At 38.0% G+C, this 27,628-nt stretch overlaps 1 protein-coding gene and 1 long non-coding RNA gene across 4 annotated transcripts in view; one reads left to right on the top strand and one right to left on the bottom strand.

The window, feature by feature from the left end:
* The window catches only part of LOC121382576 (pappalysin-1-like), a 45,197-nt gene extending 29,652 nt beyond the window's left edge, over positions 1–15,545 (bottom strand). The window contains exons 1-2 of one of the 2 annotated variants that reach the window (XM_041512055.1): positions 15,066–15,545; positions 3,596–4,655 (exon numbers count right to left, since the gene is read on the bottom strand). In XM_041512055.1, coding sequence (XP_041367989.1) covers positions 3,596–4,655; positions 15,066–15,474 — 1,469 coding nt within the window. In that variant the 5' untranslated portion in view covers positions 15,475–15,545. The remainder of the gene's footprint in view (positions 1–3,595; positions 4,656–15,065) is intronic. The other variant, XM_041512054.1, reaches the window with a different exon arrangement.
* LOC121382578 lies at positions 5,203–27,362 on the top strand. 2 transcript variants are annotated; one of them, XR_005959184.1, is made up of 4 exons: positions 5,203–5,400; positions 16,509–16,727; positions 23,453–23,689; positions 27,242–27,350. It is a non-coding gene; the product is annotated as an uncharacterized LOC121382578 (long non-coding RNA). The 2 variants fall into 2 exon arrangements; XR_005959183.1 differs by lacking the exon at positions 23,453–23,689 and having other exon boundaries at positions 27,242–27,362.
* Positions 27,363–27,628: the final 266 nt, after the last annotated feature.

Below are 27,628 nucleotides of genomic sequence, written 5' to 3'. Positions count from 1 at the left end.
GAAACTCGAAAAGTTATATTTGGACCACGAAATGTGATGGAATCCTTTCGATTCCAACCAGAACTTATTTTACAGTTTTTACGTGATACTGATTTTTATTGTAAATTTTAATATTATCTATCTGTGATATTTGTATTTTAATTTAACTGTTGATTTTTATATTGATGTTGATCATCACTTTATTTGTTTGCATTTACCATAGTTTGACACCCAATAGCCGATGTATTTTTCATGCTTGGGTGTCGTTAAACATTCATTCATTCATTCATTCATTCATTGTGTATAGAAAACGGATGCAGTCATTTGAAGTCTTTGCCTCATCCACCCAATCACACTCTGACCGACATTAAAGTGCCTGTTCAACTTGTATCCGACCTACTCCATTGCCCTTCTCAACATTAGTCAAAACATGACGCATTTTCGACTGAAGTGTGCGTGAATATGTGGATGGCAATCATGCACTCTTTTATATCCATGGTGAGAACGCATTGCACGGGCACAACATACAGAATTTCAGACATGGGTGCGATGAGACAACCCATTTGTTGGGGTGACAGTAGGTACATGTGTTTTGCATAACTAACCGTTTTGTTGTGGCCTTTAACCCGAAGTACCATTACTCATATTGAAATCCACATGCTACTTAGGAAACCTCACTCTGGGCCTAATCCACGAAGACCATACATTCCTTCTTTCATAATTAGTGTGTTGGACGGGCATCGTTAACATGTGTAGTACTAACAATATGAGTGACCCTTTAATAGTGACGCTAAGTATATTTTATATGCATTATTAACACAAGTTTGAATCAGTGGAAAGTACAAGTCTTCGTGCCGATGGGTTAACCTAGTCCGGTCATCGTGTATTAATAGTATTGCCAATTAATACCTAAACTGCAATCATTGCAGCTGCTCACTGCAGTTATAGCGTTTTATCAGGCCTGTAGAAACGATAGCTGGCAGTTGGGGGTGGGGGCACAATCACTAGTGGAGGGGGGACACAATTTCTAGTGGTGGGTACAAGCCAGACTTTTATCTTTATTTATATAGAGTAGTATAACAGAAACCCGCATATTTCAATTTTATGATGTTCACTTTCCCACAGACAGGCCAGTATATACCACGACCTTCAATGTACCAGTTGTAGAACACTGTTTGGGACTGAGGAAACACGAATCCATAGAGGGTAATCGATCCTGGAATCCTTCGCACATCAGGCGAGTGCTCTACCACAGAGCCAAATCTAGCCCAGAGTCCTGATGTTTCGAGTCCCATTTAGAGTTCGCGCCGCGTCTAATCAAACGAACTCTGTACCAATCGTTAGGAAAAATATCACAGTGAGATCGCACCTTTATCAGATGACCCGCATAGCTTGGCTATTCGGTGTGAGTCATTGTTGTTGATATGATCGTTCCCGGGCAAATTGCTTCGATTGTAGTCGGGGTCAGACGATGACATGGCTGGTCAGATCAATACGTCCGTCTGATGTCGTCTGCCCGCTTCTTCGCAGACGTCCTAAATATTCGTTAATCTTTAGACACCGTATTTGTGTAATGCTTTCATTGCACAAACAAATATATACGCACAGGGCAGTGGAAACTGTGTTATAGATGTAATAATTGTACTTTAGCACTCTCCCAATAGCGGCCTCGGCGGTGTCGTGCTTTAGTCATCGGACAAAAAAGGCTGGTAGGTGCTGGGTTCGCAGTCCGGTACCAGCTCCCATCCAGAGCGAGTTTTAACACCATCTCTCTTACTAACCAGTAACCACTAACTGACTGTCTCAGACAGATGAAGTATGTGCCCAGGACAGCGTGCATGAATCTTACTTGGATATAAGCACGAAAATAAGTTGAAATGAAGGAAGGAAGGAAATGTTTTATTTAACGATGCACCCAACACATTTTATTTACGGTTATATGGCGTCGGACATATGGTTAAGGACCACACTGATATTGAGAGGAAACCCGCTGTCGCCACTTCATGGGCTACTCTTTTCGATTAGCAGCAAGGGTTCTTTTATATGTACCATTCCACAGACAGGGTAGTACATATCACGGACTTTGATGTACCAGTCGTGGTGCACTGGCTGGAGCGAGGAATAGCCGAATGGGCCCACCGACGGGGACCGATCCCAAACCGACCGCGCATCAAGCGAGCGCTTTGCCATTAAGCTACGTCTCGCCCCTGTCTTAGGAAGACTGTTCCATGAAAGTGCGAGGTTTGCACAAGACGCCGTGTGTTTCTGTAATACTTTCATTACACAAACGAAGATAAAATAATAGTAATAGTAATTTAGCACTCTCCCATTCCTCTGATTCTGTCTTGGGCTGACTTATCCAAGAAACTTTGAGGGTGTTGACAAGACACCGTGTTTCTGACATACTTTCAATACACAAACGACGATATACACACAGGACAATGGAAACTGTGTTATAGATGTAATAATAGTACTTCAGCGCTCTCCCATTCTTCTGATTTTCTCTCAGACTTATCCTAGAAATTCTGAGGGTGTGTGTATGTACATATAGACGTGCTTCAGCCTTTTGTGGTTGTGAGCACGTGCGAAATTGTTGATTAACTGATCATTATTCATTCAGACTCATGAATAACCAAGGATGGGGGTGGGGGGGGGGGGGGTGAGGGGCGGTATTCATGTGGTTCTAGTGAACCCCTATTTTAAAGTATTTTACATTGGTACCCTTGAAATTCATATTGTTGAACATTCTTTAGCAGTTTGTACCAGAACATTTCTTGAAATAATCACATTTTCTGTAATTGTTTTCACTCTGAAAAATAAGACACACAGCCGAGGTCGTTTGCGTAGTCAAACAAAATGCAACGCATAAAATGCTCATCAAACACACCAATTTGTTCGATAGTAGCTTTTGTTTCAATGTATTATGTACTCGAAGCATTTAAGCCCACAATGCTAATTATTTAATGTAGAGGCTTTTAAAGTTGTTTTGAGAAATTTCGAATAGAAATGCTTTTGTGGCACATTCGTTTTTGTGAGAAAATGCACCCACTACTTACACAAATGCTAAATACAAATAGAGAAAGCAAAACATTCGCGAATGCAGAGAGGAATCAAAGGGGCGTGACTCCCCTCGACCATTTTATTTACTCTTTTTTTCTTCTCAATTCATCGTCCATAATACGCAATGCCCCCCGAACCTCTCTACAGATCTCACTCCCTTTAGGAGCTCGGCTGATTTAAAAAAAAAATTGTTTTATTGTTTTAGAATTTTGTGACACGCAAAACGTCCCAAACATCTGCATTTGGCGAACGGACGCATTGCAGCCTAAACTCTACTGGGAATAAATATTATGTGTTGTGTGTATAATGTTTTGTTTTGTTTTATTATGTTATATATTACAAAACTGTACCATTGACGATAATATCAAACACCAAACAAACAACAACTAAAACCAACCAAAACCCATACCACCCCATCCCCCGAAAAAAAGACAAAAATAAAAGAAAAATATCCTGTCCCCAATAAACAACAAACAAAAACCACTCGGAAAAGACCCCCGAAGAAAAAGAAACCAAAGAAACCCATCTACTAGAAATAATTCTGCTTTGTCCCTACCTCCACGGCGACGCCGGGTCATAGCACGTGTAGTGCGTGTCTGGCCCTGGCTGGCAGCAGTCGCCGCCGTCCCACTGGTGATATTCACGGTTACAGCCGAAATCACAGCGCCCGTTACCGATCGTCTTGGGGTCACAGAAGAAAAGCACCGGGTCACAGTCACCTCCGTCATTTCCGGTCCGAGTGTGCTGGCACTGCGCATGACATATTCCATCCCCGACGTCCAACGGATCACAGCCGAACATGATCAGTTTGCGGCGCAAGGTTGTGTTTTTGACATTCTTAACGTGAAGTTCGAAACTGATGTTATAGGGCGCAAAAGCAGCAACCAGGGCCTGGTTCTGGTGAAAGATTTGATCGTTAGAAACAGTGGGATTAGCACCATCGTCGTCCATCAGGTTTATTATCCTGTATCTGATGCTCTTCATTGAACGGAGTCGCCATTGTTTTGCATAGCTCAGAACAATTTCCGGATCGTCACACACAGTCTGCCCACAAGGGGGCGTTGTTACGTATATATCGTGCCAGTTGTGGTGTATGTCTGACGTCACAACTCGCGGAAGCAAACTCTCCACCGGAAGCCAGCTAGAGAGGTCGTCGAAATTGTCATTCAGAACCAAAGATGTCTTTGACTTTGCATCCGGTACTGAATTGCGCATGTGCAGCTTTATGGTCACGTGATTCAAACTAGAATCCCATAATCTCAGTTCGTCAAAGGTTCCACGGTAAAATCTATCACTGCCAGTGCTGCCTCCTATGCGAATCTCCATGCATGACGTAATAGCCGTACTGAACAGAGGCCCCCTCTGTTGGTGACTGACAGACACCATGGCCCCGTTAATGAAGAACTTCATCTCAGAGCCACTGTATGTCGCAGTGACGTATATCCACCGATTTGGAACAAACTTCGAATGTGAGAAAATAATGGTGGATTGTTCAGATCGAGCAGCTCGTAGCGAAAAGAACAGTTTAGCGTTTGCCTTCCCATAATGCTTCACTGTTCTAATCCCAACCAACCACGGACTTCCAGATATGTAACCGCTGCAAGAATTGAACAATTCTGAAATGTAATAATGTTCATAAAGATGATGATTATTATAATAACAATATAACAAAAGTAACAAAACAACTCCCATCGACCACATTCATTTGTTTTTATAATTTCAATGATTTGTGTAATAGTAAGTAAAGGTAACTTAGCAACCACAAACTATAACTAAAATGAACTTACTGCCTAAAATATTGAAATTAAACACTTTGTCGTTACGTTTTGAAGGAAGCTGGACTATTTATTTTACATTTTTCACCTTCGAAACACTCAATCTGAAAGTAGCTCCACTGTGTAACAGGTATTGATAGTGATGGGTATTGCATTATCAATACTGGCAATGCCACTGTTTCTAGTCATCATCATTTTTATAGTAGCTCATGCACAAACAAACGGCACGTACTTCTGGGAATGTGGAGTTTGCGGGGGTGATGGTGTCGAAGGCGTAATCTCCAAAAAATGTTTAAATAAAGAAGCTCAGACACGTTTTCTGGGCAATATTATGACGAGGATGTATTTAAAAAACGACACAAAAACCAAACACCAAAAGCCATTGAAAAGAACACTACAAATGAGCGGGGTGGTGGTGGGTGGGTGTCGTTTGAGCTTATTACATACAGGGTTAAAGGTCATTGCATTATGACGTCATAAACGTTTCCACGTAACGTTTTAAATAATGAATGGATATTATTGTGTAGCGAGGTTTATCTGAATTATAACTGTGGATTTACTGGTTTGATGTTCAAATATATAAAAGGTAAGCACCATACTATGACATATTTAATTTTATAATACACCACTCAAATTTCAAAACATATGTTAAGTAAAGCAAATGCAAATTATATTTGATGAATGACATAATTATCTAAGATATGCCTTAATGTGGTGACGTATGGCACACCCAAACTGCACAGTTTCATTGGTTACCCGTTGCACAAACATATGTTTGGTAAATCTCTAACGAACGTTGACAGAAAGACTGAATTAGATCAACCAAGGGGCGTAGCGTAGTCTGGACCTGGGGAGGGGTTCAAATATGAACTTAGCGGACCCTTTTGTTTACATTTTCCCTGGTCACCTATATCAATAGCATGATATTTTACACTATACATATAAAGAAATGGTTTTAGCCTCGGTGGGGGAAGGGGGTGCGTCCGGACCCTCCGAACCCCCCCCCCCCCCCGACTACGCCCCAGCAACCACGAATGGATGAACTGCTAAACTAAACATATAGTCTTGAGTATATTCTTTCTTTAAATTTAAGCATTTTCAATAGATTCAGTTTAATGTTATTCCTCAACACGCCACTGTATGATTTATGTAGGGTTTTTTCTTTTTTTCTTTCTTTCTTTCTTTCTTTTTATTTGTTGGTTTGCTTGTTTATTTTGGCTTTGGTTTTTAATACCGTTGAATCCAGATTTGAACAACTGATGCACCGTTAACCAATGAAAGTTGTTCATAACCCTTATCGTATAAAGGGGCGGAACGTAGCCCAATGGTAAAGCGTTCGCTTGATGCTCGGTCGATCTGGGATCGATCTTCGTCGGTGGGCCCATTGGGTTATTTCTCGTTCCAGCCAGTGCGCCACGACTGGTATATCAAAGGCCGTGGTATGTGTTATCGTGGGATAGTGCATATGAAAGATCCCTTGCTGCTAATCGAAAAGGGTAACCCATGAAGTGGCGACAGCGGGTTTCCTCTTTCAATATCTGTGTGATCCTTAACCATATGTCCGACGTCATATAACCGTAAATAACATGTATTGAGTGCGTCGTTAAATAAATCATTTCCTTCCTTATCGTATACATTGCGATACACAGACACACAATAGGTAGTTTCCATACAATGTAACGAGAAGACGGTGGTGAAGGGTTCAGTCAGTTATACAGTACAGTACTGAAGGAAAGTGAAAGTCTATATTTTGGCAGAATGACATAAAAAAAAAGATGTTTTTCAGGAAACGTGCTGGGGAAAATAGGTAGGCTAGGTCGCCTTTAAAAAACACCCAACATTTTTTTTTAACACATTGGTACATCAATCGCTGAATGCCATCATATGACATATAAGTCAGTCAAATATGTATCTCAGTGGCGGATCCACACGGGGGTACCGGAGACCCGTTCACCTTAATATATTCAAGTGCCTCTATTTTTCAGTTTTTATTTATTTATTTAATAATGATGCTACTACTACTACTACTACTACTACTACTACTACTACTACTACTACTACTAATTATTATTATTATTATTATTATTATTTTATTTATTATTATTATTTTATTAATCTCATTATTATTAATATTATTATTATTAATAATTAAATGTTAACTGGTTTGCCCTATTCACGGGTTGTTCCATGTGTACTGTTCCCCTTAAGCACCCCATCCCCCAGAACACCCCTCCCCAAACCCCTCCAAAACCTGGATCCAGTCCTGTGTCTGATTGCAAACGGAATATGTTGCAGCTGGAGAGGAGATGCTGTATTGTAGCACATCACCTGTTGGTTGGCTCCGTTTGGGTAACACAGTTTATTCTTAAAATAACGCTTCATCACTCCGTATAAATCAAGTGATGACGTTATAACTTATCATCATCGTGCGATAAATATCCAAGTTAGTGTCAATAAACTCGGCTTTCTAAGCTGTCTATTCAGGACAAAGGTTTGTGGGTTAGTCTGTGAGGGGGGAAACCCCGTTGCCATTCAAATGACTATTGTTGTAATTTAGCAGCAAGGGGTCTTTTATTTGTATTTCGTCACAGACAATACAGCGCGCACCGTGGATTTAATTACCCAATCCTGGAGTACTAATCGGAACGGGAAATATTTACATATCTTGTTACTGTTCAACAAAAACAGCGGCGTATCGAGGACACGGTAGCAGTAGATATATATTATTATATAGACATGCTGAAATTTTGTCATTAAGTGTCACATAATTTTAAAACACTTTGAAATGCCGACGGTGTGGAGGTTGTGATGTAATGTATTTGTTGTCTGAAGTTAAAGTTAAAGTTTTCTTTGTTTAACGACACCACTAGAGTACACTGATTAATTAATGATCGGCTGTTGGATGTCAAACATTTGGTAATTTTGATATACAGCTTTAGAGAGGAAATCCACTACATTTTGTTTCAATAGTGACAAGGGATATTTTATATGCATCATCCCACAGACAGGATATCACATACCAGTTGTGCTGCATTGGCTAGAACGAAAAATAGATCAACCGCGCATCAGGCGAGCGCCCTACCACTGGGCTACGTTCCGTCCTTTTTGGTCTGAAGTGTTATGTACATAATAACAGTTACTAACAATTCATGAAACCTTTCTGTAATGTAAAGTTAATGACTTTATGGCTTTTATGTGCTACTGATTCTGTTGAGAGAAAACGAAATTTGAAAATCGTAACTATAGCGTAGTGACAGACTGACAATGCGAAAAAAAGTGGCAATTCTTCTAAATGGATAAGACCCTATATTATTCCCCCAAGTTATTTAAGGCTAGGAATGGCCCTGGATTTATAAATATCCTTCAAAATTACTATTTACGCCGTCCGACAATGAGACCATCCGCTGTATCAAGCCGTTGCTTACAGGTCTTACGGTAATGAGCCCCGATTTACGAAGCGATTGTAGCGCTAAAATCACCTTCGTAAAACGCAGCCCTTATTGTCTCGCACTAAATACACGCGCGTGGGTGTGTATATGCGTGTGCGTGTTATACGTGTATACTTATATATGTGAAGGGTCCACGTATTGTGTTTTACTCAAAAAGGATTGTGATTAATAAAATAACGGAAGGTAGTGGTAAAACATAACAGTAGATATTGCATCGAACGTTTCGTACATAATATATGCACAAAAGAGGTAAGAGGCAGAAAGGGCGTTCGCGCGAATATACTCTATCCTGCCACACCACCCACTTCTACCCGAGTCGTTAGAGCACTTCCTGGGTCCTGTTCCATTAAGCGATCTTAGCGCTAAGATCACCTTATGTGCATAAGGTCGGTATACATTTAAAATGATCTTAGCGCTAAGATCACCTTATGTGCATAAGGTAGGTATACATTTAAAGTGATCTTAGCGCTACGATCATCTTATTTACATAAGGTAGGTATACATTTAAAGTGATCTTAGCGCTATGATCACATTATGTGCATACGGTAGGTATACATTTAAAGTGATCTTAGCGCTAAGATCACCTTATATGCATAAGGTAGGTATACATTTAAAGTGATCTTAGCGCTAAGATCACCTTATGTGCACAAGGTTGGTATACATTTAAAACGATCTTAGTGCTAAGATCGCCTCGTGGAACGGGCCCCATGTAAATACTGGTATATAGATACATACAGGCACGGGTGAAACGCAAAGGATTATTATTTTTGTTTTGCACAAACACCGCAACCCTTATTTTGCCATCGGCTATGTCAGTGAGAAACTTTCTATTTAGTTGGCACCCTGGGGTTTATTACATTTCATTCTTTTCTTCTGCCAGACATTTCCCACATTTTCCCCAAACAATAACCCAGCCACTCAAATCTATCCTGCCACACCACCCACTTCTACCCGAGTCGTTAGAGCACTTCCTGGGTCCTGTTCCATTAAGCGATCTTAGCGCTAAGATCACCTTATGTGCATAAGGTCGGTATACATTTAAAATGATCTTAGCGCTAAGATCACCTTATGTGCATAAGGTAGGTATACATTTAAAGTGATCTTAGCGCTACGATCATCTTATTTGCATAAGGTAGGTATACATTTAAAGTGATCTTAGCGCTATGATCACATTATGTGCATACGGTAGGTATACATTTAAAGTGATCTTAGCGCTAAGATCACCTTATATGCATAAGGTAGGTATACATTTAAAGTGATCTTAGCGCTATGATCACATTATGTGCATAAGGTAGGTATACATTTAAAGTGATCTTAGCGCTAAGATCACCTTATGTGCATAAGGTAGGTATACATTAAATCACCTTATGTGCATAAGGTATGTATGCATTTAAAGTGATCTTAGCGCTAAGATCACCTTATGTGCATAAGGTAGGCATGCATTTAAAGTGATCTTAGCGCTAAGATCACCTTATGTGCATAAGGTAGGCATGCATTTAAAGTGATCTTAGCGCTAAGATCACCTTATATGCATACGGTAGGCATGCATTTAAAGTGATCTTAGCGCTAAGATCACCTTATGTGCACAAGTTTGGTATACATTTAAAGTGATCTTAGTGCTAAGATCGCCTCGTGGAACGGGCCCCATGTAAATACTGGTATATAGATACATACAGGCACGGGTGAAACGCAAAGGATTATTATTTTTGTTTTGCACAAACACCGCAACCCTTATTTTGCCATCGGCTATGTCAGTGAGAAACTTTCTATTTAGTTGGCACCCTGGGGTTTATTACATTTCATTCTTTTCTTCTGCCAGACATTTCCCACATTTTTCCCAAACAATAACCCAGCCACTCAAATCTGTTTTGGGCCAACCATAAGTGATATGCTCCCTGCTACGAACGCTCACCGGGTTTGTTGTTATACCCCCATGTTGTTGACCTCTCCTACGGATTTAAAGGGTTATACAGGGTTATTTGGTAAAATCACGTGGCTTTATTCGAGATAAACCTCGGGTGCAGTGCCAGTGGGTTCTTCGCGAAGGGAGGTTTGTCGGCGAACAAAAGCGACGGTTCTTCAATATGCACTGATAATGCGGCGAAAATAACGCGACACAAACGTCAAAATGGCGTACCACCACACCGCTGTGCCGCAATGATGGATGAACTTTTGTTGTAGAACACACTTCTCAGCGTGAGCGCAGAACTAGAATGGCTCTTTGATCCTGTAATCACCCATCAACATCTATGATGGTGGTCCCCTCCGCCGTGCCATCAGCCCGGGAGCGAATGAGTACGATTTTCAAAACCACTGCTATATTATAGCGAGTTGCGTCTCTCAGCGTTGATAATAAAATAGAAATACAATGAAATGTCTCAAGGTACGTCGGTGTACAGGTTGTCCTGTCTTGTCTCTTTGTCTTGTCTTGTCTTGTCTTGTTTTTCTTGTCATGGTTATATGCAGATGATAAATGTATGCATACATGTATATATATATATATATATATATATATATATATATATATATATATATATATATATATATATATATATGTATGTATGTATGTATGTATGTATGTATGTAAAAAGAAAGAAATGTTTTATTTAACGACGCACTCAACACATTTTATTTACGGTTATATGGCGTCAGACATATGGTTAAGGACGACACAGATATATAGAGACGAAACCCGCTGTCGCCACTACATGGGCTACTCTTTCCGATTAGCAGCAAGGGATCTTTTATTTGCGCTTCCCACAGGCAGGATAGCACAAACCATGGCCTATGTTGAACCAGTTATGGATCACTGGTCGGTGCAAGTGGTTTACACCTACCCATTGAGCCTTGCGGAGCACTCACTCAGGGTTTGGAGTCGGTATCTGGATTAAAAATTCCATGCCTCGACTGGGATCCGAACCCATTACCTACCAGCCTGTAGACCGATGACCTAACCACTACGCCACCGAGGCCGGTCGTATGTATGTATGTATGTAGTTCTATAATCTAATTTTGTTTGGGCCATTTTTGATATACGTTAAAGTTAAAGTTTGTTTTGTTTAACGACACCACTAAAGCACATTGATTTAGTAATCACCGGCTATTAAATGTCAAACAATTGGTAATTTTGACATATAGTCTTAGAGACGAAACCCGCTTCATTTATCTATTAATAGCAAATTATCTTCAACAGACCGGATAGCACATACCATGGCCTTTTTTATAAACCAGTTGTGGTGCACTGACTAAAACAAGAAATAGCCTAATGGGCCCACTGACGGGGATCAATCCTAGAACGACCGCGCATCGGACGAGTGCTTTACCACTGGGCTACGTCCCGCTCCTTTTTGATATAAGAGTCGCCTTTTTGTCCCGTCCGGAACACTACATGTATTGCAAATAATTATGAAGATTGTATAGCACTTGGTCAAGGAATAATTAGTTTAAAGTTTGATTTTGTTTAACGACACCATTAGAGCACATTGATTTATTAATCATCGGCTAAATTGGGTTTCAAACAGTTGGTAATTTCGAAGGAAACCCGCTACATTTTTTTCCATAAGTAGCATGTGACCTTTTATAAGCTTTTTCTCAGACAGGACAGCACATATGACGCCCTTTGATATACCAGTCGGGATGCACTAGCTGGAACGAGAAATAGCCCAATAGGCCCGCCGACGAGGATCGATCCTAGGCCGACCGCGCATCAAGCGAACGCTTTACCACTGGGCTACGTCCAGCCTCCCCCCCCCCCACCCCCCCAAAAAAAGAAGAAAAAAGAAAGAAAAGAAAGCGTCTTAAATGAAATGGCCCAAACAGGTTCTTGTATAAAATGGCCCGTTTTAAAATAAATAAATAAATAAAATTATAAAATTTTAATTTATTATAATTAAAAATAAATAAATAAATAAAATTATAAAATTTTAATTTATTATAATTAAAAATAAATAAATAAATATAAATAAATATATTTTTTATTTATAATAAATAAATAATTATAATAAACACCGAATCAAGTGGTTTCACATTTTCACACTTTTTGAGTTAGTTTGCTTTGTTTATTAACGACACCACTAGAGAACACGGGTTTATTGATAAGAGTCAGATTTAAATTAGTTTTTATTTAATTGTTTATCTTTATGTTTTTGAAGGCTCCTTACCTGTAAAAAGATTTTTCATATATCTTGGGTCATATAGTTTGTGAAAACGGACCTAATCGCAAATATAAAGTTTACATTTGTATTAAAACTGTATGCCGCAACCAGCAAACACGACTTTTAGATTCTTTAAATATATATTTTTTTTCATCAGTTCATTTGCAATTAATAGCAGAACCACGTCAAAATTTAACAACGCTAAGAAAACAAAAACATTTATGTTCAGAAATACATTAAACAACGATATGAGAAATATCATATAAATTATAACTATTTATAGTTGTGCGGAAACCCATCAATAAGTATTTATTATCAATGTAGGGCACACAGACAAGACAGTATATACCACGGCCTTTGATATACCAGTCGTGGGACACTGGTCGTGATGGGGGGGGGGGGGTGACCAATCAGAGAATGTGTCCACCGAAGTGGTTCGATCTTACGAACCAAACTGTTCCTAGCTAGCTAAACCCCACCCCTCTCTGTAGATCAGGAATCGAAACAATCATGTTAGCCATTACAAAAATAGGGGCGGGACGTAGCCCAGTAATAAAACGCTCGGTTGATGCGCTGTTGGTCTGGGATCGATCCCCGTCAGTGGATCTATTGGGCTTTTTCTCGTTCCAGCCAGTGCACCACGACTGGTATATCAAAGGCCGTGGTATGTGCTATCCTAACCGTGGGATGGTGCATATAAAAGATCCCTTGCTACTAATTGAAAAATAAAGCGTGTTTCCTCTGCTATGACTATGTCAAAATTACCAACTGTTTGATGATTAATAAAGCAATGTGGTCTAGTGATGTCGTTAAACATAACAAACTTTAACTTTAGATCAGGTATCGAAACAATCATGTTAGCCATTAAATATTCCTTTCCTTTTTTTCGTGTATCCTATCTCTTCAAAAGAAGTAGGGGAACCTGAAGTATTAATGTTAATATCAACTATTAGACAGAATATACGTTTTGACCACAGACATCCTAGCAAAGAACGTTCAGGTCTGCTTATCAACACATTCCATAGTTTGCACATGCATCACGCAGTTGCCCGTATACGTGCGTGGGGTGTCATTCTCGATTTTGACAATTTCCAGGAAGGTCCATTAATCACCGTGCAACATTATTTCTGTCAATCTTTTTTCATTCTGTTGATCATACATTTGTTATTGTTTTGTTTTTAGTAATTTTTATTGTTTTAATTTGCGATTTACTGACAAAAACCCCCCATCAACATTCAAATTTCACTTCTGACCCCAATCGTCCTTCAAGATATTTGGTGGTCATAAAACCTACAGTAATACTGAACTACCGGTTGTAATGTTTGCCCACTTAATTCACTATTATCATATAACCATTCCCCACAGCTAATATACCTTACAATTTTGGCAATTGTAAATTCTTATTAGAGTTCCCCTACCTTTTTGAAGAGTATATATATTTTAAAAAGTGAGAGGATCGGCGTACGTACATAGATGGAGGTGTGGCAAGTATAATAATAATATATATAGTAATAAACTGAATACTAAGTCGGTCAAGATTCTACGGTAATGATGATTTTTCTACGGAAAATTTTTAGTATTATCCGAAAAAAACCCAACATGACCCCGCCACTTTTCTACGGGGGTCACAATACTATGTTACACCGACAGGTATGTAGAATCTTGCTGGCAGAGGTTTCCTTTTTAGTCTTTCTGAATTACATTCAGCCGTCCTTCCGTCCACATTATTAACCCTGCCGTTCCATCTAACATTCAGTGTTTTTACCAACACATTGATTTTTCATTACTGCGAGTTATGTTTAGTACCATTTATGAATTGTCTGTTAAAAGTCCTGGGCCCGTGCTTATAAAACGTTTAGTCCAGACTCAATCTCAAATGACGTCACACGCATACAATTTGTATGGCGTTGTCATGACATTAGTGTCTCAGACTCTATTTGAGTCTCGAGTCTAGACTCTAAAAGTTTTATAAGCACCAGGCCTGGCATGGATAATGGGTTGGTAATTTGTGAACACACATTAGACCTATGGTCATGAACGGACATATTATGAAAAACATAATATTTAAAAAAAAGAAAAAAAGAAAATCGGAAATACACACAATCTATAGTCCGTCCCAGCCTTCACATAAATATGTTTTATTTCTTCCTTTAGTTTGATTATTATTAGACGAAAATAATAACGGTTTTACACAGAAACACAGAACCAGAGTCGTAGCTCAGTGGTAAAGCGCTCGCTTAATGCACAGTCGGTCTAAGATCGATCCCCGTCGATGGGCTATTTCTCGTCCTTGCCAGTGCACCACGACAGGTATATCAAAGGCCGTGGTATGTACTATCGTATCTGTTGGATGGTGCATATAAAAGTTCCTTTGGTACTAATGGAAAAATGTAGCGGGTTTCCTCTATAAGACTATATATCAGAATTACCTAATGTTTGACATCCAATAGCCGATTAATAAATCAATGTGCTCTAGTAGTGTCGTTAAACAAAACAAAACTTTAAGAACCAGAGCCTCTCAAAACCGGATACCCCTTTAACCGGACTGTTTACTTGGTCCCATAGGTGTCCGCTTTAACGGGATTATACATATAATATTTACACTGTTGACAAAAATATACAAATGAATATTTGAAAATTCCACCTACCTATAATCATAAGAGGGTCCTTCTGACCTCCCTCAGGTTTTAACCAGAACGCAACTGTGAATGCCAGTCTGGGAATGATCAGTCCATCGTACTTTTTGTCACTCTTAACCAACTTAACAACTTCATGCCCTGAAAAATACAGCGAATTTCCAAACGAGGACATCGTCGCTTTACCCCTGTCGTTGCGAACGGAACTCTCAACGAGCGCTGCCGTAGCTCTGGGATGACGCGAGAGACTGTGCGATTTAACGTCTTCTTTGGTGTTTGTGCAGGTTTGCTGTTGTTGTTGTTTATGTTGTTGTTGTTGTTGTACATAAGACATCCTGTTGCCTTTCGTTCCCTGTTTATTTTGCACAAAAGGCATTTTCAATGCTCGCCCGTCAACAATACCTTTGCGCGTTTGTGCCATGTTGATCGACAAAGCGGTTACAAAAAACACCACCGCCGTCGCGGGATTCACAGCGTGCAGAGGTGACCGCATTTTTGAGACGTAACCGCACGCATCTCAAGTGAGAATTTGATTCACGGTTTCAGGGATAAATACAACATTTAGTTAAAAGGATTTCTTCTAATTGCGCCAAATGAAGTCACGTGATTTCGCCGTCATGCTTCTAGTCCGAATAATGCCGCCGAGTCCAGTCTTGGTGTGCATCCAATGAAATTGTAGATGAAACAAATATATATATATATATATTGCTGTCCGATGGTTAGTTTCCACACATGAGTTTATATGCTAGACCAATTTTAATATCTTTGGGCATTTCACGTGTATTTGAATGCATTTTTATCAATTTAAATTAGTTGTTTTTTGAAAAGGTCAACACTGTATTAAGCGGCCAAAAGACGGAGTGTTTTGAAGTGGCATCTTTATACAGGTGGCTACTTATTGCATGCATGTTTACTATATTAGATTTTGTAGAGCATTAAGGTAACTTCTTGGTTTCTTAATAGAGGTGACCGATTGCGCAGGTTAGCCTGTATAGTCATGCCATAATCTTTGGTAGACACACATATGAAAGCGGAAAACAGCCTAAACGTTCAGGACAAACAAATCGATCAGAAAAAGGCAGCTGTACAGTTATGAACGTTGGGTATAAATTTACATACACTCAATCGTACAGAAGTGCAAGCAGAAAACATCCCAACTGTTGGTAATTATAAGTTCAACAGTAATTAAAACTAATCAACACACTGCATTGGTAAATGAACACGTCTTGTGTGTATTTCTCTCATTCCCGAGAAAATTATCTATTTCTCCATTTTCCATAGAAACATGACACTTTCTTATAATAGGATGTCTTTGGCTCGTGGGATATAAAACCTACACTAAATTGGAACTGTCTGCTGACCACTGGTCAAGCGCGATCTACGCTAGACGCTTAATTTCCCAATTTGTAATGTTTCCATATCGCTGTCGATTTGTCAACAGTATTTTTATTCCAGAAGCAGTTCCAGACGAGGATATATATAAATGGTGATTGAGACCCCAGATCTACTTGCAAGGTCACTTCTACTACGTGTAGTACAGCCCGTCTTCCTTGCCGTCGTGACGAATGTCTTGCATATATTAATATATATACACAACAGAGCTGGCGGAAGAGATTAATAACTTATATAGATATGAAGTAAGATTTCGGAACCGTCTGGAGAAGTACGTTTAAGGTAATGGCGAAAGAAAACATTGCGATTATGCGCTTAGCGTAAGAACGAATATATATATGTCTCCGTAGTAAATCATAGTTCATATAATTGCAAATGATAAGAAATAACTTGCATTTATAAAATGAGATTTACAGACAAAGAAATGTTTGATAAAGAAAAACAAATATTCTTAGGCTTCCTTCACAAGTTCGACTGCACCCTCTATTTCTCAAATACATTTTTCGCTTTTTTCGTTTCATTGGGATATTACTGGGTTCTTTTCGAAACTAAAAACTAACAAGAATATACAGAACAAGATAACAGCAACAACGGCGACGACAACAACAATTCCCTCTTGCACCGCCACAATGGAGGACTACCACTCCCAGACTAGTTTACTGAATCAAAACTAACACCGAATAGAGCTCACTAGAATAAGTATACTTGTGATGACATGCACTAATGTATCGCTGCCATAACTGTGGTGATATCAGGTGTTCACGAAAGATGAGCTTATCCTGCCCCACTTGTGGCACCTGTCATGAGTACTGCCACCACAGCTGTCACGTCTGTCACCATCTAAACCGATGACAAATAAACAAATGTGCAAGAGTCTCATCAAAGATACGGTAAAGCAAGCACAAGTTAAAAAATGGAATAGCATCAGCCATCAGTTTGGTCAGTGATGCATCGTCTTTAGTAGATATAACCTCCAAGTGTCTACCATAAAACGTTTTGAATGCCCCCAGGAGTCTTTGAACACCACAACCCTGGTGGAATAACTTCTGTGTTAGAATGATATGGCGTTGTTTGAAACCTGCATACAATGAACACGCCCTAAGGTATCTTAGAAGTTGTGATATGTAGATACCAAAAGCTGGAGCAGAAGGTATATTGCACGACATAAAGATAACATTGACTATTGGAAAGTTGAAGCCATCCCTTTTGCCATGCAGCTTTGTTTGGCGACCATTGTCGCTTTGAATCTCTATGCATAGATCGAGTTAGGAAACTGATTTAATACTTTCAGATATTTCTTTTATTTCTAACTGGTGTGGGTAAATCAATGGAAGGTAATATGTAATCCTGCTATTATTGAATAAGGTCATCAGTATAGTGGAAAGTAAAGTTAAACGTTTTAGCCAGATTCCTTTGTTTTGATTTAACCAGATTAGTCCAAACATTCCGCTTCAGATGCACAGAGAAACAAAGTAGAGAGTAGTGGAGCACAGTTGATTCCCATAGGGATTCCTATTTCCAGTCCATATGTCCTATTCCCAAATTTGACATATATGTTGCCATTGAGGAAGTCCAGCGTATCACATATATGTATCTAAGTGTCTTGCATGTACTTGTGTAACTAGTGATGTGTGGTATTCGCATACAATGTCAATAATAATATAGAGTAATTTAATAATGTGATATTTTAGTCAAACTATTAAACCCATGACCTAATTGTCCAGTCAGTTTGGAACAACTTGACTGAAATCGTCAGTCTGTCACATAGATAAAATAGGTCTTGCTGCTAATGCAAACATGTCGTGGGTTTCCATTGAAGACTTAGAATTATCATCTATTTGACATCCAGGAAGCGATGATTACTAAATAAGTGTGTTCTAGTGGAGTTGGTAAATAAAATTAAATTTAACTCGTCCTTTACTCCATGTATTCACTCCTTTTTGGGGCGGGATTTAGCTCAGTCGGTTGATTGCTCGCTATAGGTGCTTGCGTCGCAGGATCGAACCACCTCGGTGGATCCATTTAGCTGGTTGGGGTTTTCTCGTTCCAACCAGTGCACCACAACTGGACAAAGGACGTGGTATGTGCTTTCCTGTCTGAAAGTGCATATAAAAGACCCCTTGCTGCATCAGAAATGTAGCGGGTTTCCTCTGATGACTACGAGTCAGAATGACCAAATGTTTGACACCCTATTGTGCTCTAGTGGTGTTGTTAAACAAACCACACCTTTTTTCCACTGCTTTTCTTTAGTATATTTTACAACGTCATTATCTCCTTCTGTAGATATACACCCAAATGAGTTTTTTTTCTCTCAAACTCTATTCCCAGAAATCAAGTTGTTTTTATGGGATCGGAGTTTTTTTTTTTTTTTTTTTTTTTTTTTTTTTAAGTAAAATTAATTAATTTTAATTAAAACAATTTCAACCTTTCTTTCACTGTTTACTACCCGGTGCCTGTATGGTTATCACGGACACTTCACTATCGATATGCTATCACACTTCACTGTTGATGCATAGCACTAGTTTTGTTTGGACGTTATAGGAGCGTGCTGTAACCTCACCGTGGTGCAGTGGTGTAACATTCTCTTTGAGAATGGCCAATACAGCACAAATCCACTTTTTTTCTTCGAGATATAATTAAAATTTTGAATAAAAGTCAGTATCTATCTGTGATATTTGTATTTTTGCACAGTTCTTTACACTGTGTTTTTATTTAAATCGTGAATTTTTATATTGATGTTGATCATCACTTTATTTGTTTGCATTACCATAGTTTGACACCCAATAGCCGATGTATTTTTCGTGCTGGGGTGTCGTTAAACATTCATTTAACCAACTAATATAGGAAACCCACTTCTGCCACCATTATATTATGAAACGCGGTCGGTCTAGGATCGATTATCGTCGGTGGGTCCATTGGGCTATTTCTCGTTCCGGCCAGTGCTCTACAACTGATGTAACAAAGGCCGTGGTATGTACTATCCTGTATGTGGGAGTGTGCATATAAAAGATCCCTTACTGCTAATCGAAAAGAGTAGCACATGAAGTGCCAACAGCGGGTTTCGTCTCTCAATATCTGTGTGGTCCTTAACCATGTGTCTGACGCCATATAACCGTAAATAAAATGTGTTGAGTGCGTTGTTAAATAAAACATTTTTTTTTTTTTTTTTTTTTTTTTTTTACTTAGATATAATAAAGCCAATAACAATAGGAAACCTTAGTCAACTAGTTCAGAATGCAGATCAGGGTTGTTCGAGAATTGATCTCCTGGGAGGGGCGGGAGTCACTTTAATTGTTATTTTATGATTGGTGTGTCTACTAAGATCTACGTACTGGATTGAAACTAATCAATATCCAGATAAATCTCAACTTTCTGCATCTTATTTTCGGTAGCTAGAATTATATACAATTCACCCCTCCCACTTCACCCACCTCCACCCTTTCCCTGTAACTCCTGGTACTATAGGCATTCGAAAAAATCGCGACGACAGCATTTGATATTCAGTTGGTGTTTGGCTGCACTCGGTACCCCTCACATCGAAAATCAGGGCACAGGTTACCGATATCGCCTAATCCGACTCCTCGTTTGATCTCGCCGACACGACTTGCCCGCATATTACCTCTGAAGAATTGCAGCTCGTCTGGGGTTTTGTTGGCTCGCGTCAAATAGCCACGAGCGTTTATCCTAGACAGCAAACGCTGTCATTGCAGGTAAACCGCAAATCCCTCTTATTATTGTTGGCGTTAAGAGCAACCGATGGTGACAAGCTTGTTCACACGTGTAAAGTTTGTTCAAACCCGCATGTAACACGCACGCATTATGTTGTCCAAAGTACCCCGGCCTAACAGGCTATGTGTGTGGCCGATAGATACAAGCAGCATAGAGCAAACATTGTGTAGTACTACCTGTGTACAATACAGATAGTATGCAAACGACCGTTTACGAGGGTCGATTGATGTTTGCATGATTTGTATCACCTCTTATAACTGCATTTCCTTAACACGTCGTGATAATAAAAGGGGGTGATGATAATTATATAGTCTTTTAACTTTATATAAAACTGCCAGGGGCGGTTTTTAGGAGGTGGTCTGATGCACTGCAATCTATATTTTATATTTTAAAAAAGGAAATTAACTGAAATATAAAATAAATAAAATAAAATAAAATAAAATAAATAAGAACATTAATAAAATCATTATGTTATTGAATTAAAAATATATATTATTGACAGATTCAACAAGATGTTTAAATGTTAAAAACAAAGCAACACTAACACCTACACAGTACAAAATTTAACACATATACCCCACCCACCACCCCACCTCCCACCCCCCAAAAAAGAAGAAAAAAAAGAAGAAAATAATGAAAATGAAATTTTGTTTTAAAAAGAAAATAGAAAGGTGTCACAACAGTACATTAATTTTATTTCTTAAGCCTTATTGAAAACCTAACAGAACCAACCATAATAAAAAAAAATCCTGAACACGTCCCTTTAACCGCCCCCTTCGTTAGATTGAAATTAAGCACATTAAAAAAAAATATACATCAAACACATATTTATAATTAACATCACTTGAGAACCGTGTTTACGTGTGTGGTCGCCGTGTTTATGTGTTATTCTATTGCGTGAATATTTGCTTACCCAGAGGTGAAGTTCCAAGCGGGGTTTGCCAGTTCAAAAGTGCATAATAGGCAAATTCAACAAGATGATTTCTTTTTATTACCGAAATCATGACAAACGCCCATGTAGTGTGAATTAATTTGTAATAATCAGTCGGGAATTGCACTCTAGGAGTGGACTGAGAAAAAAATATATTTGTGTACTGGAGTGTGGTATATAATTATATCAAGATAAATCTATTGGAAAGAATATTGTGCTCGACGTGTCGTCGTCTGAATCTGTTTTAATTGTTGGCTGTTTAGACATTTATATATGAACACAATTGGTAATGCATATATATAAATATATATATATATATATATATATATATATATATATATATATATATATATATATATATATATATATATATATATATATATATATTTATATAAGATTAGAAGATACATCTATTTATCTATCTATCTAATATAAATCATAAACGTGTATATAACGGCCACTCGAGGAACCTGGCAAAAGTGGCCGTTATGCGCGCGTGTGTGTGTGTGTGTGAGAGAGAGAGAGAGAGAGAGAGAGAGAGAGAGAGAGAGAGAGAGAGAGAGAGAGAGAGAGAGAGAGAGAGAGAGAGAGAGAGAGAGAGAGAGAGAGATATATATTAATTAATTAATTGATTGATTGATTGATTGATTGATTTGTGTGTATATGCATATAGGTATATACGGGTTTTAAGGTAAGTCAAATTTAAAGGTAAACTTTTGAATCTTTGTGATTTAAGAGATTGTGTTCAAGAAAAAAAAAAGACAATAAAATATTTTAACAGTGCACAATATACTACACTTTGATTTATATGGTTCATTCGGATGGTACAATTTAGCAAAAAAAAAGTTAAATGTATGTATGTATGTATGTATGCATATACATGTATGTATGTATGTGTATATATATATATATATATATATATATATATATATATATATATATATATATATACATATATATATATATATATATATATATATATATATACACATATATACATACGTACGTACGGCACCCATTTGCATTCAATACATTGCATAAAAGCAGACATGGCATGTGGATATTTTAGACATCAGGTTCTCTCTCTTCATTGAGCGAGTCATTATGCTACCTAAAAATATTAACTGTCTTTAGACACCGACTGATGCACACTGTCCACTACGTGAGCACAACCAGTTAATTTATAGCGGTCATATATGTCAGTGTAGTTATTATTTTTGCAACATATTTATATAATACGGGAAGTCAGCTAGATCATCTCTCACCCAGTCACAACAAGCCGAAAAAGGCGCTTCAGAACCTGCAAACAGTTTGTCCTGCTCGTTTGAATGTCTATAGTAGTAACGCCCTGGTTGGGAGGATTTCAATTTTATGAGTTTCAAAAGCTAATATTTACTTTGTTGCCTCGTTTACTTTGTGCAGTGGTGATTTACATTTGTGCAATACTGCATCAAAACCTTTTTAATATATCCATGCCGTCATCAGTCACCTGATTTGGAGAAACCGACATTATTGAATAGTGACCTGAAGATTTCAGAAGCCTACCACATTTTCCACGCAGTGTTTTTTTTATGCCAATGTCATAAAATGTTAAGCCTGTCACAGCCAGAGAAGGCACATGGAAAGAATAATCCTTGGTATGGTTGAGGAAATGAAATAAAGGGAACATTATGCTAGTGTCTGACACAGTTATTTGGTGCAAGAGTGCCACATGGCATACACGTAACGACAAAGGATATTTCACTTTCTAGCCAGAACACCACACATCCCTTTAATCATTCATCGTGTATAGCACTGGTTAGGACCGGAAAACATTGACCACGTAAACACTCAAGCAGCAGCAATACAGTAGAGAAATGTACTTCAATGTCAAATTTCACATTCAAGAAGGAAAACAAAAAGAGAAGATACCGAGCTTATTTGCAGGACAGAGACATCTGTGCCTTTTTAAAAAAGGGATTTTATGGTGATTTTGCCACTAACAAAGAGAAGCAAGTACATGTAATAGCATTATTGTGTTCATGGTGCTATTTGCAATACTTCATCACAAGGTTGTGAAAAATATCTTACCTTCTAGCAAAGTAGAAGAGGCCGGTTTAGTGGTCAACCACCAGGAGAAAGGAATTCCTTTTTTTTTTAAAATTCTTGTTTAGAAAGATTCGGATATTTGAACCACTAAGCAAACCTTCAACAGAACCACAACTTTCTCCTCCTGCATAATATGACTAGGCTTACTGATTTGTACACAATAGCCAATCTTACTACACATTGCAGTTGCATTACAATTTAAGGTAGGCATAGTGTAATATCCCTCACAATGTTTTCTTGGGCATGTCATACATTTCAGGGTCCTGCATGGGTATGAAGACTGAGACTAGGGTCGTCCAGACAACATGCTGCTCTGATGGACCAAATGTAGACATTCTTTTTGCAAAATTATCAAGCTTCCTCAAACAAAATTATGATAAATCCTTATGTGGACTTAAGTACTACAGGTTTATACAATGGACAGTATCCAGGAAAATATCTGACCCTGTGCTTTAACATACAATTTGAAATTGGCCCACGATCTTAGGAACCAAAGGTACTTTTATCCTAGACTAGTCTACTCCTATACGCCTAAACCAAAACTGTAGTTAGCAATGACAATGACATAATGTGCATGCATTCGGATCACTCGCTTCCAACACAAAGTTGTGTTTTCTTTATTGGATTAGTGACGGAACCACATTAAGCAAATAGTATACATTGCTTTAAATATTTTGTTACTTTTAGACACAGCACCTTGTGAAAACACACAATCTAACTTTTATGTAAAACATTTTGTTTTGGGGTTAGATATTGAGTTTCAAAATTGACACAATTCATATAATTTAACCAAACAATCTTTAAACGTTTATGATTTTGAACTTGTAGCATTTAAATCTCAAACACACCAAATTTTCCGCTTCAAGGTAACATCCCATCCCAGTCTACGTGCAGTTTATTTTAGACTAGATTCAAGAATCTTACGAGTCAGATTGTAAATTGTAAAAATTTAATATCATCATGGTCTGGACCCATGCTGTCAAGTGTAGCATTTGATGACATCTTGCCCATGATATATGACATGTATTTCAAACAATTAAAATCACCAGACTTTGCTAGTCTTATGTTTGGACTTCCAAAAAGTTTTATATGCATGAATGGACCCTAGTCTGCTAACAGAGACCTTAAAAAAGGAATGGGTAGTCACGTCATAACTTTCCACGATCTTAGTGCGAAAACTCGGTTGTGATTTAAAATATCATATTTTCTAAAATACTTAAGACATATTTCAATAAACTCTGACATGTGATCACATTCTTTAAATAAGATCACCTAACAAAAGTTGCAATCAGTCGGGCGTTTCATGGGCCGGTACGAAAAACTAGATTTGAACAAAAGGAACGTGCACAATTAAATTGAATTATGCAAGCGGATACTTTATCAAATGCTGAATGGTACACACAAAAACATATCGGTTATTGTAAAAGTGTTAAATGGCAACGCTCAACCAAATTCAAGGCAAACACGCATCAGTTCATTTGGAGCGTCAGGTCACTGCACACGTATTATGCAGGAGGGCGAGACATAACCCAACAATCCTGCACCCTGGCTGCATTACAAAGAGCACTAGGAAGTGAGTGATACAATTTACCAGCCAATTTGGTTCAACATTTACATTAACTCCATACTGCGACATCTAACAATTATTTTGATCGGAGGACAAACACATTCGAAAGACACTGAAGCGTCTATGTAATAGAGTTACGACTCTATCCGAGTTTTCCTGACATATACCTATTTACATTTACGGTGTTTTTGACTGCTTTTTGTTTCTCCATTGGATGGTACTGCAGAGGCGACTAGTTTATCACCTAGGAGCAGCCAGTTGTTTGCTTTAAATTGTTATCACACGTATGTGTGTTAATAGTATATGTTATAAAAAAACAACAATGAATGATGTTCTCACCAATGGGTGTGTAATAAAAAGTTATTTTAAATTTAAACTGGCATTGCATTCTGTTAACAAAGATCATTCAATCAAATTGCATTACTGGGAATTACAGGCAGTGTAGTAAACAAACACTTTCCTGCTAATGTTGGTGCAATCACTCATTTCTTTCCATCAGTATAAGAATAAAATAAAATAAAATAACCAGTCAATAGTGTTATAGCAGGTTTTTTTTTATTAACACAAGCACAGATTCATGCCAAAATAAACAACAATGGTAAACATTTATTTTACTGCGATAGCATTTGATATGCGTGCATATATATATATCTATATATCTATCTATCTATATCTATATATATATCTATATATATATATATACATCTATATATCTATCTATATATACATCTATATATATATATATACATCTATCTATCTATCTATCTATATCTATCTATCTATCTATATCTATATATATATACATACACATGTATATGTATATGTATATTTCTTTCTTTCAACTAATAAAAATGTGTCCTGTGCCAAATTTGGGGATACTTTCTATAAGTTACGAATACCCATGTATAAGGTTACCACTTGCAAAAAAGAGATTTACATATGTTCACATATGTAATTTTAATAATACTTATATTGTATAATTTGCTGGACTAAACGACTGGAGTATTCTGTTAATGTGACTTTGCATGATATATGTACCAAAGATCCTAAATTAATGCCATCTTTATATGTAGCAGAGGACAAAAAAACATGGCAAGTCGAAAAACCATGGAGAAGCTGAGACAATTATCTAGTCAGCTAAGAGACCACCGACTGAACAGTCAAAATAGACTGGGTAATTTGAAAAAATTTTTTCATTTATTACCTAAGAGAACAGTCATAACATAACACTTTTCATATTTTCTCAATGATAAAACATCACACTTGGGTAGAGTATCATGTTATTAGGTGATCAAGAGTACTTACTGATCATGACCTTCACACAGACGGGTAAAATGTGAAGTTGTTCAGGATAAACATGTACAATCATCCTATTTCTATATGTCAAGTTTGCTGAAAATGAAATGGCTAGTGGTGACATCATATTTCTATATCAAGTAATAGTGACCTTGTCCTTTGACACAGAGATGTGACATGCGGACTTGTTCAAAATGTTGTGATCCTATTCCTATGTATGAAGTTTCATAAAAATTAGAGTGGTGACACTGTACTTTTATGTTTAGTAATAGTGACGTATGACCTTGTTGATGAATGAATGAATGTTTAACGACATCCCAGCACGACAAATACATCGGCTATTGGGTGTCAAACTATGGTAACCTTGTTGATGCTACGTAATTTCACAATCTACCCAACTTTCAATGTGCCAAGGTCTAGAAAATTCAGCAAAAGCCTTGCATTTACAATGTCCAGTGCTTATATCAAAGTATGGTTCAAGCATTCTGCCCTGGGCATACACCTCAGCTATCTGGGCTGTCTGTCCAGGACAGTGGGTTAGTGGTTACTTGTTAGTGGTTAGCAACAGAGACGGCTCAAGTTGGTGCAGTGGCCTTACACCTGCTCATGGAGTTGTTAAAACGTGTTCCGTGTGGGAGGCGGTACTGGGGAAGAAAATGGTTTATTTAACGACACAACATATTTTATTTACGGTTATATGACGTCAAACATATGGTAAAGGATCACACATATATTGAAGGAGGAAAGCTGCTGTCGCCACTTCATGGGCTACTCTTTTTGATAAGCAGCAAGGGATCTTTTATATGCACCATCCCATACAGGATAGCACATACCACGGCCTTTGATGTACCAGTCGTGGTGCACTGGCTGGAGCGAGAAATAACCCAATGAGCCCACTGACGGGGATTGATTCCAAACCGACTCCAAAGCATTTTACCACTGGGCTACGTCTCGCCCGCTGGTATTGGGGTGCCCAGAACCTACTATACTTATATCTGATGGCCTAACCACTATACCATCGAGGCTGGCAACTTGCTAAATATTTGATATTTAAAGAAACAAGGCATCAGAGATGCTACAAACCTCCTTGGGATCCTATTTTTGTATGTCAAATAACAAGAATATTGGATGACAAATAAAGTCGCTACAGCAGTGATTCTAGAATTTAATTTTTTTTTTTTACAGTGACCGTGACCTTTGGCGCAAAAAGGTGAAATGTGAATTTGTTCAAGATGTTCTGATCCTAATTCTATATATGTGAAGTTTCTTGAGAAACGGATGAGAAATGAAGCTGCTAGAGCGTAGATGTTGTAATTTCAATTTTTTTTAGTAACATTGACCTTTGACAGAGGCAAAACACGAACTCATTAAGATATGATCCTATTCCTATATATGAAGTTTTATGAAAAATTGCATAAGAAATGAAGATGCAAGAGCAGTGATGTTGTATTTCTACTTTTAGCAATAGTGACCTTCACTTTTGACCCAGATTAGTGAAATGCAAACTTGTTCAAGATAAAATCATCCTATTCCTATATATAGTCTCATAAAAATTGGATGAAAAATATAGTC

This window comes from Gigantopelta aegis, chromosome 10 (genome assembly GCF_016097555.1).
Source record: "Gigantopelta aegis isolate Gae_Host chromosome 10, Gae_host_genome, whole genome shotgun sequence".
NCBI classification, from domain to species: domain Eukaryota; kingdom Metazoa; phylum Mollusca; class Gastropoda; order Neomphalida; family Peltospiridae; genus Gigantopelta; species Gigantopelta aegis.
The sequence above is the reverse complement of the archived record's forward strand: the minus strand, read 5'-3'. Positions and strand labels throughout refer to the sequence as shown.